An 11160-nucleotide genomic window follows, 5' to 3' on the forward strand; every position below is an offset into this window, starting at 1 on the left:
TTCTTTAAGAAAAGTTCATTGTTTTTGTTCTTTTATCATAGCTTCAGTTTGTATACTTACTTTGGTGAGTGACTTAAACTGTTTAATTAGGTGGTGACAGATTTCGTTAATAGGGAATGATGATAGGTGAATATTAATTTGGTATGCGTGTACAAAATAAAACTGTCTATATGTATATTTGTCTGCTATGTATCTGTTTAAGCACTACTTTAATAGTGATATAAAGAGGGAGAGATACCAATTAACTAATTCATAGAACCCCTTTCTACCTTTTCAAGTTCATTATACATGTTTCTTTTCAAGAATTGTGTTCAGACATTGCAAATCATTAGTCTGAAGGTTAAGGGTTCCTTAGATTTTTGATTCTTCAGCATCAAAAAAGTCTAAACAAAGACTAAACTCAGAAATAATATAACTGTCTGGTTGTGATCAGAATAAAAGGCAATGTGAAAGGTGACTTAATTCCTAATGAGATTTGTCTATGTTTTATATGACCTTTCTACAGTATACGCCATTAAGTCCTAGTTTCCAGCGTTCATTACAGCACGGGAGAGGAAATCTCGTTCATCAGATGTGTGATGTACATCTAGACAATCTGATAACAAACTACACAAAAATTTATGTTGAGAAAATTCAACTTGCTCTTTGTTCCCAAATAACATTGGACCAGATCAATAGTTTACATCATCTGCCCAGACGTATTTAATCTGTATTACAAGCACTGAACAAGTTAGAGGAAGAGAATGTGTAGCTTTAATTCAATTCAATTCAATTCAATTTTATTTGTATAGCGCTTTTTACAATAGACATTGTCTCAAAGCAGCTTTACAGAAATATCAACATGGTATACAGATATTAAAGGTGCGAATTTATCTCAACTGAGCAAGCCACTGAGTGGCGACGGTGGCAAGGAAAAACTCCCTAAGATGTTTTAAGAGGAAGAAACCTTGAGAGGAACCTGACTCAGAAGGGAACCCATCCTCATCTGGGTAACAACAGTTAGTGTGAAAAAGTTCATTATGTATTTATATGAAGTCTGTATGGCATTAGGGGCAGCCGTAGTCCCAGCAGTCTGGAATTAAAGAAGATTTGAGCTCCATCCAGAGGCAGAAAGGATATGGATCTCTAGTATCTCCATAAATTCGTGTGGGGCTTGGCGAAAGGAGAGAGGGAGAAAATAGATAATTATGACTGCGAAGTAGTAGAACAGAATCTAGTCAGGGTAGGCTTGAGTAAACAAATACGTTTTAAGCCTTGACTTAAACACTGAGACTGTGTCTGAGTCCCGAACACTAATAGGAAGACTGTTCCATAACTGTGGGGCTCTATAAGCGAAAGCTCTTCCCCCTGCTGTAGCCTTCACTATTCGAGGTACCGTCAAATAGCCTGCATCTTTTGACCTAAGTAGGTGTGGCGGATCATATAAAACCAAAAGGTCGCTTAGATATTGACTTTACTGTTCATTGGAACTTTATTGCTTATTTGGATCTGTCTTGATTCATTTTCATATTCAGGTTTTTTTTTAAATTTCATTTAAATTCTTTTTTTTTTTATTTTTTTTTTTTATGAAGTACTTTCAACATATGACAGTCTGGCATCTAACATAACGTATGAATGTAGGAACATGGATTTTCACCATGCGCTCCACTGGCACTCTAGTTGAAAAGAAAGTCAGAGATGTTAAATCTTTAAAGGTCAGACAGTGCAGGAGTAAGGAAAACAAAAGCACATCACCTATTTAGATTATATCTATGATTAAGTTCACATTCAATTAAGAAATGAAGCTCATGTTAAAGCTATTTCTTCCACAGATGTATTCAGAAGAACTTGATGACCAATTCCCTAGGCATTGTGCCTCAATTTAAAATAAACACTTACATGCAGATACAGAAAGTATGATATTGTGCACAGAGGCAAGATAGACAGGAATATTTGAAAGGAAATTTATCATATCTATTAACTTTCATATCTATTTAACATATCTATTTAAATACTTATTAAGATTACTGTGCTAGGAAGTGTTCCTTACCAGCTCCTGACTATGGCTATCACAGATAGTTGGGTGTTCATGTAATTTTGTGCAGATGCATGTTGTATTGCGTTTATGTTGTTTATGAATCTGATTAATCTCTCATAGGATGCATTTGGGTGTTTTAGTTTACTGATTTTCATTCAATCAGCTCAAGCAGGTAATTCCTACTGATATGTATATTACTACTTTCCATGCCATGTCTTTATCTCCACCACCTTTCAAGGAAAGTGATGCCCATGTATTGCCTAAACCTGACCTTACTGAGTGTACCTCCTCACAATCCTTGTGGACAGGCTAAACTTTACTCAAACCCCTATATAGGAATAGAAAATTGGTGTGTGATTTCATGAAAAGAAAAGTAGGTTCTGTGTGCATGTTAAATTTATTTACTGGATATAGGCAATGTAACTGCTTAAATACCTCCATGAAAATGTCTTCATCATTTGAGCTGTTTGTTTGCACGAATGGTGTGTTTGACTCAATGTGTGTGAGGGAAGTTAATGCACGTAGCAGGATAAATGGAAATAAAATAAATAAATCTTCATACTGAAGCACAGATTAAACAGAACACAACAACAGTGCAGGGATGCTTAGTGTTTTTATGGATGAACATGTGTGGTCCCTTGCTGAAACAGTTATTCAAATGCATTGTACAGTATAGAATGCAATGTAAAGTTTTGTTTGTTTTTTGTTAATTGGAGGGTGGAGTTAGATTTCATTAAACAATCTCAGCCATAGTTGGACAAAGAAGTTTTTTCACCAGTCTCGAAAAAAATGTCATTGGGGCATTTGGAGTCGAAAGAGTCGGCTCTTATTGATGAGCTGAGTTGAGTCTGATCTGATTCACAAAAACAGAATTCAGAATTCCCGTCGCTATAGAGACGGAATGCATATTTAGTCCGTGATACAACACGCTTATGAGTCTTCGGACGAGTTTGTTTGAGGTCACGGTTTGTGTTTTGTAAACGCTTCTCAAAACAAAATGAGGGAAATTGTTCACATGCAAGCTGGTCAGTGTGGGAATCAAATCGGTGCAAAAGTAAGTTTAAAACATGAATATAATTACAACTCTTACCCTTTAGTTTTAGTTGGTTAACTTCAGAGGAAAAAAGTGGTCGTTGGAAATGTCTGGGTTACTTAGCAACAAGAATATTAGACATTAGACAATATTATTGGGTTAAGTATTTAAGCTACTTTCCTCTTGTTTAACTGAACGTTAACTACGACGTGGCTGATTTATTTCAGGGTTTAGGTCGAGAATCGCTTCTTTTTTGTTTGTTTGTTTGTATTTGAAATTGCTGCCGTTGACTATAATAACGGACTGGTTTTGTAATTTGATGCTGTTGTAGTTTTGGGAGGTGATCAGTGATGAACACGGAGTCGACCCGACCGGTACCTACTACGGTGACAGCGACCTGCAGCGGGAGCGGATTAACGTGTATTACAACGAAGCCACTGGTAAACCCGGCTATCCATAGCTTCACATTGTGTCCAAATAAGTTTACAGTTTAATTGCTCACCTTAAATGCTTAACTGGCCGTAGTGAAAGTGTGTCCTGTGGTGAAACAGGTGGAAAGTATGTTCCCCGGGCTGTACTGGTGGACTTGGAGCCAGGGACCATGGACTCTGTAAGATCTGGTCCTTTTGGCCAAGTGTTCAGACCAGACAACTTCGTGTTTGGTGGGTGACATTTATATTTCATTTTATTTATTTATTTATTTATTTATTTATTTATTTATTTATTTATTTATAATTTATTTATTCATTTTCATATGGTTCATTTACATGTGATTCATTTACATGTGATACATTAACGTATGATTCATTTTCATGAGATTCATATTCATGAGATTCATATTCAAGTGATACATTTTCATGTGATTCACTTACATGTGATTAATTTTCATGCGATTCATTTACTAATTTGCTTCTCTTTAAATCCAGTTTTAGACTGTGATATTACAAAGGTCTTTCCAGATAATTACTTGCTACACTGTATGAGATAACCCCAGTAAAATTTCCTGAATTCTATAATATCATTTGTTCACCATGTTAGGTTTAAATACTCTAAAAACAGATTCGCAATTAAATAACATTACATCATTCAAAGCATTGGCACGTTCTGCTTACTCTCACAATCCTCCAAACACCCACACCCAAAGTATCCATAAACAAATGAGACAGCAGTGTATCCTACAGTAACCGATTGTTGTCCACAATTTGAAAACAACTCTAATGTGAAAACAGAGTAAGATGAACTAACCAACAAAATTACCAAGTCTGATAAACAGTCTGCACACAGTAATAAATATAATGTCCTTACCCTTTAAACACTTGTAACAAATAATATAACAGTGTAGCACATAAAGCCGAGGAGATAACACTGATAAAATTAAATAAACAGAAACTCTAACCCGGCCAGAGCATCGAAACAGAGAAGCACATTAATACAGAAGTAAATTTTAAGAGGAGTAAGTCCACAAAATCTAGGTGGAGTATTGCAACGACAATATCTTCAATAAAAATCCGAATTCTGTAGAGCTGGAAGGCCGAGTGCAAAAAATAAAATAAAAGAAGAGCGAAAAAGACTCCGCTGTGTAGGTGATGCAGTTCAACCCGATATCACGAGTTTAACATAGTCTCCTGCTCCCTCCGCTGAAATATAGTCCTTCTGGACATCGTTGTATGCAATGGGAAGCCGAGCTGGGTGAAGTATTCCATAGTGAGCTCCCTCAGTACCACGAAGTTGACGCCGAACCTCGTTAAACGCGGCCCGGGCCCGGGCTGTCTTGGCTGTGTAGTCAGGGAAAACGGAGATGGTCAAATCCCTCACTTTAATCCGCTGCATCTCTCTCGCACGGCGTAAAATATCAACACAGTCACTGTGATAATGGAATCTGCACACCATAGCTCGTGGTCGTTCACCAGGCTTGGGCTTCGGCTGAAGGGTCCGGTGGGACCAAAACCGGCTCCTTCTGCAGACCAAACGCCTCCTTTAACAAGGCCGCTACAGCAGCAGTTATACAGGTGTCAGCGCCCTCTGGAACTCCCACTATCCTAACGTTATTGCGCCGTGACCTCGACTCCAAATGCTCACATTTATTCTCTAATTGAATATGAATTTGAGTCATGGTCGCAGTGAGAGACTCGATAGTAGTCTTCATATGAACTATGTCATCAGTGCAACCGGAGAGTGCGTGCTCCATTTCCCAACAGTACCTTTCAGTGTTGATATGGTGGCCTCGGTAGCAACTTTATCACCAGCCAGCTGTGTTTTCACGGCCTGCAGGTCAAGCTGGATAGTAGACAGCGCACCCCCGAGAGTCTCCTGAAGCTTCTGGAGCTCCATTTAAAAAAATATCGGCTATATCCTTCCTCAGTAAAGCCAGCAACTCAAGCCTGAGTGCGGTGAAGTCAGGGTCACCGCTCGGCGATGTGGATACAGGGGGAGAAGGAGGCTTGCTCGCGGCGCGCACACTTGGCCTCAGTCGTGTCTGAATGCTACCACAGGTTTTCGTGTTCTTTCCAGACATTTTAACGTACCACAAAGTTGAAATTGCAAACAAGGAAACAGAGTAGAATAAGTCAAAATATATTGTATGACCGAAAAGCACAAATTAATTACAATTTTAATCGAAATCAGCAGGAGCCTCCAACTTCGTGTCCTACTCCATCGAATTCCGAATTCCGAAATCATTTCATTTTATTTTTAACGATTTAAAAAAAAGTACATTTTTATTTTAACCTTGTTTGCTCATCTCCTTTCTCACATTGTGCATGATTCGGGTGATCACGTTGTGATTTATTTATTTATTTTTGTTTAGGCCCCCCCCCCCCTGCCTCTGAATTTTGGCTAAATGGTGGGATGATTAAAAAAAAAAAAAATAATAATAATAATAAAATAATAAATACTGTTTGCAAAGACATGCCCAGTTTCTGTAAGCCAGTCAAATTCTGATTGCTAATCTCCATACCCAAACCCAAATATGCAGTTTCACTCTGAAATAAGTCCCATTCCCTTACATATTGTCTTCAGATCCTTCACAGTAATTCAATATTGTGCAAACAACTTACCTAATGCCTTTTTAGACAATCTGTTGTCACACATACACAGTGCATGGATGCATGGGTCTTTGTTTTTAAGGGGTTATGGAGAGATCTGGGATATCCAGGGAGTTTTTGAGAAAGTAAGATGTAGGACTTCCTAAATGATTAAATACATGAATTAGCAAAGTTTTACTTTTCAGAATCCCTCAAAATATTGTAAGACTGTTCATCTATCCTGTTGAACCCCTGAATGTAAACTAGGTATTTCTTACATGGCCTTTAAAGTGCTACTGAAATAAAATGTTCTTCTAGTTGGTGGTGGGGGGAGATGGCTGGATACAGATGTAAAATATCTGCCCTAAAGTAATATTTTGGCCAACATGAGCGCAACTTTTTATTTATTATATCTTGTGTCTGGGCCACATTTTGTTATGCTCATAAGCAACGCTGAATGAATGGATGAATGCAGGCAGAGGGTCCAGTTTACCCCAATAGAATGCAAATTTAGAGAAATGAGGGAAGAAATGCAAGGTCACATTGAATGAAGAATTGAATAGTATATTTTTCTCATTTTAGATATGTAGGCCACAACCAATGTATAGAACATATATTTCTTAAAGTGTATCTAGAAAGTTCCAAAAAATGCATTCAAAGATCTGGATATTTTCTTTTGGATAGTAATGTATGTATTAAGCACACGTTTTTATATAGATCACTTTAACTGTTTAAAATGGCATGTTTGTGGTGCCTTATGTTGTAATTTAGCCTTACTGTCCTGCTTTTCACAGGCCAGAGTGGTGCTGGAAACAACTGGGCCAAAGGTCATTATACTGAAGGTGCTGAGCTGGTGGACTCGGTGCTGGATGTTGTGCGTAAGGAGGCTGAGAGCTGTGACTGCCTACAGGGCTTCCAGCTCACTCACTCCTTGGGTGGGGGCACCGGATCGGGCATGGGCACGCTGCTCATCAGCAAGATCCGTGAGGAGTATCCCGACCGCATCATGAACACGTTCAGTGTTGTGCCGTCTCCTAAAGTCTCAGACACTGTGGTGGAGCCCTACAACGCCACTCTGTCTGTGCACCAACTGGTGGAGAACACTGACGAGACGTACTGCATCGACAATGAAGCACTTTATGATATCTGTTTCCGCACTTTAAAGCTCACAACTCCCACTTATGGCGATCTCAACCATCTTGTTTCTGCCACCATGAGTGGTGTAACCACCTGTCTCCGTTTTCCTGGGCAGCTCAACGCTGACCTGCGAAAACTGGCTGTCAATATGGTGCCCTTCCCTCGTCTGCACTTTTTCATGCCTGGTTTTGCCCCACTCACCAGCAGGGGGAGCCAGCAGTACCGTGCGCTCACCGTGCCTGAACTAACACAACAGATGTTTGATGCCAAGAATATGATGGCGGCGTGTGACCCACGCCATGGCCGCTACCTGACTGTGGCTGCTATCTTCCGGGGCCGCATGTCCATGAAAGAGGTGGATGAGCAGATGCTCAATGTGCAAAACAAAAACAGCAGCTATTTTGTGGAATGGATCCCCAACAATGTCAAAACAGCTGTATGTGACATCCCACCAAGAGGGCTTAAGATGGCTGCCACCTTCATTGGCAACAGCACAGCCATCCAGGAGCTGTTCAAGCGCATCTCGGAGCAGTTCACAGCCATGTTCAGGAGAAAGGCCTTCCTGCATTGGTACACAGGAGAAGGAATGGATGAGATGGAGTTCACTGAGGCAGAGAGCAACATGAATGACCTTGTGTCTGAGTACCAGCAGTACCAGGATGCCACAGCTGAAGAGGAGGGCGAGTTTGATGAAGAGGAAGAAGAGGAAGGGGCTTAAAGATGGGTTAATCTTTCACATGTTCATATTTTCACAATTTCTATGTCTTTCTGTTCCTTGAAATCGATGTAAAGTTCAGTTAACAACTCCACTGTTGTGCTTTCAAACTTAAATAAATGTACTTTCAAACTCTCTAATAAATGTTTAACTTGGGCAGCTTGGCTCGTTCTTTGCTCATTTTTAACTAAATCATTCAGCAGTTTGGAGTCCAATGTCTTTTTAGTTCTCATGTAGTTGCACAGAATTATGAATATTATATTTACATTTTGTGCCTCGACTAAATTCTAAACTCATATGATTTTTAAATAAAGCAGAAATATTCAAATAAAAATTTGTTATGAAGTGGGTGGGCAGGCTGGATGGAAGAACATATCACCATTAAATGTAGTCTACAAATGGAATAAAACACAAATCGATGAATTTCTTGTCAAAATGCTCTGTAGCCTTTCAGGGCCATACGTCTTACAACAGACTGGCTATACCTAAACATACACACCACAGTACTAACTAGTATTTAAAAATGGCATGTAACCTATAGCATAATATTTCAGAATTGTTAGGAAGTTAACAGGCACATTAGGTGTATTTCTCCAGCAGATGTGGCTATTGTTTTAATATTGTACTACTTCCTGAGCTTTTTTTAAAGGGTCTAAAAATTTGAATATTTTATTAAGAATTGATTTGATTTAATCGCGTATGAAGACTAGGCAGCTAAGACACATTCTTTATTAATGTACATTTTAAGTGTGAAATAATTTAAGAACAGAAACAACAGTAATGTGTAACACATGGCATCATCATAATATCTTTTAGTCATTAAGAGACATTAAATCACTGTTGTCATAAATTGATCCATGAATATATTTCAGTTTCATACAGGGATTACAGAAAAGTTCTCAATTTGCAATAACGTATTCTTCAGTGAAAAGTGTTAACCTGTTTTGTTCGTTTGTTTTGTTTTTGATAGCTGCTGTTGGTAGCAGGGATGACAAAAGGTACAGGGAACGAAAGCCTCAAACATGAACAAGCATTTTCATTTAATGTATTTGAAAAACAAGATCATTACTCTAAATTGTACCAGCGTGAGTTTACTTAAAAGACTCCCCCAACATCATGGGGGACAAATGGGTCATTTATCCCAGACATGTAGACTTTGGGGGTCTAGGGGATCAACTGATATGGAATAAGAGTATCTGATCGAAATATGTTGGTGAAAATGTACAGTACTGTGCAAAAGTCTAGGCACCCCCTTTTTTTAGTACAAACTTTGTTACAGATTTTTATTTTATGACTTCTACGTTATTGAGTCAGTACAAAAACTGAAACTGAAATGTTACAGACAAGTGTTTGTATGTCAGTAAAGAAAGCAGTATATTATGTAAGAGACATGTTTCAGACAACAACAACAACAAAAAAAAAGACCACACAATAAAGGCTGCTAGATTTTGCTGCAAAAACAAGAAGCGAGTGCGACAGACAAAGTCTCCAGAAGAACCGTGTCTGGTTCCGCAAGATGCTCAATAAAACGTACAGCTCATTTCCTTATAAAACTGCACTAATTGTACCTGAGATTACCTTTTTTTATTTTTTTTAAACAAAGGGTCGTCACACCAAATATTCAGTTTGTTTAATTTATTACTGTTTACTGCTCTTTATAGTATTTTATAGTATTTTATTCATGTAGAAACATTTCATTTCATTAATTTGAAGTCAATTTTTGAAATCAGATTTATGATGGCTCACTTGCCTACAGTGGAAATGAGTGATTAGCAAAAAGATGTAGATGAAGATGTAGAAATCACTGTTGTTTGACAGAACAGGACAGTTCCACCTGCTGGCCCAAGTAGCTGCTTTCCAGTCCGCCTGTGCCAGACACTAAATAAAGGGAATTCCGAGTTTCCAGAGGACCTGCTTGAACACATTTTTGATGAGAATGGGTAAAATTTCTCCGGAACAACCTCTGCAGAAGGCATTAGCTCTTCAGATCCTTTCTTCATATTTTCTTCAGGGTGTCAAATTTATTCCCTCTGACATCACGTGCATCAAGCACCATACAGGGCTCAATATTGCACACTCTGAGATTTTTGAAAAATAGTGTAACTATTTTCTCCACCACATGTTCGGTCCAAGTCAGATACGAAGTAAAGCCAGTAGAACAAACTGGATCCATCGATGATGAGTTTGTTTTCTCTAAAGCAGCAGGTCTTTAGAAAATCACTGTTGTTCTCAATGGATCTGTGAAGTCCATGAACTCCCAGAGTGAGCAAAGTTTGAACCTCTTAGGCTTCCTTAAAGAAACTATCCTAATGCCTTCAGTAAGCCAGGTTAATATGCAACGAATATCCAGTCCTGCTTTACTAGTATTTCAGGATTCGTGAAGAATTAGGCCTGCATCGTCTGTATCCTTGCGTGCTATGTGTGTCCTTCCTCCAGGTTACACATACACATTTGACTTTTACATTTTCCAAATTTTCACACAGCTTTGCATAAACTGTGGAGAAAGAAGGCCAAATAAATGTTTACATTAACTAAATAACAGAACTAGACCAACCAAAAACTTTTGATAATTCATCACATCCTGTGGATTCATGTCCCTGCTTTTGCCCTGATTCAATTCATTTATCAGTTTGAGAGAATGAGAGAGATGAAGCAATCAGGATGGGGACAAATACATTTTCACAGCAGTGTATGTTATACAACAGCTAATTACCCATGGCCAGCAAATGTACGTTCACTAAACACTTTATTAGAAACAACTGTACACCTACTCATTATCTAATTAGCCAATCATGTAATGCATCAAATTTAAGTTACATATTTGGTCCCTTAATACTAATCAATCATTGCTTGAATGCCTGATTCAATTCATTTATCAGTTTGAGAGAATGAGAGAGATGAAGGACCAGACGACTTCATGAGCACAAACTAACACGTGGCAAATGAAGCTCTATAAATTTTCAATCCCTTCTAGGGTTTCTCTTTTTTCCCTCCAGATAATTGTAATTGTTATTCTGTTATCATAATTATTCTATCCCTTTTTCCTCCTTTCTTTTTAAAAAAAATAGATATATGAAGAAAAAATAAAATAAAAATTCAATATCAAATATAAGAATTCAGTTTGTTATATTCAATATAACAAATTTGACCACTGCTTCTGCAGATTTACTATAATGGCAGATCTACAGGGAGTCATAACGCTTGGCTCATAGGATTACCCAGTGCTCTGTTAATT

At 38.2% G+C, this 11160-nt stretch overlaps 1 protein-coding gene across 1 annotated transcript; it reads left to right on the plus strand.

The window, feature by feature from the left end:
* The first annotated feature begins 2930 nt into the window (after positions 1–2930).
* Positions 2931–8084, plus strand: LOC108255360 (tubulin beta-4B chain-like). The gene is made up of 4 exons (XM_017451289.2): positions 2931–3071; positions 3382–3490; positions 3602–3712; positions 6868–8084. The coding sequence occupies exons 1-4, from the start codon at positions 3015–3017 to the stop codon at positions 7926–7928; spliced, it is 1338 nt and encodes a 445-aa protein (XP_017306778.1). The 5' UTR covers positions 2931–3014; the 3' UTR covers positions 7929–8084.
* Positions 8085–11160: the final 3076 nt, after the last annotated feature.

Source organism: Ictalurus punctatus, chromosome 22, assembly GCF_001660625.3.
Source record: "Ictalurus punctatus breed USDA103 chromosome 22, Coco_2.0, whole genome shotgun sequence".
Lineage (NCBI taxonomy): Eukaryota > Metazoa > Chordata > Actinopteri > Siluriformes > Ictaluridae > Ictalurus > Ictalurus punctatus.

Excerpts from the sequence above, each read along its gene's own strand:
- LOC108255360 (XM_017451289.2), top strand. The coding sequence starts at position 3,015 with ATGAGGGAAATTGTTCACATGCAAGCTGGTCAGTGTGGGAATCAAATC. Across the intron at positions 3,072-3,381 it reads GGAATCAAATCGGTGCAAAA|TTTTGGGAGGTGATCAGTGA; the intron begins GTAAGTTTAAAA and ends ATGCTGTTGTAG. Across the intron at positions 3,491-3,601 it reads GTATTACAACGAAGCCACTG|GTGGAAAGTATGTTCCCCGG; the intron begins GTAAACCCGGCT and ends GTGGTGAAACAG.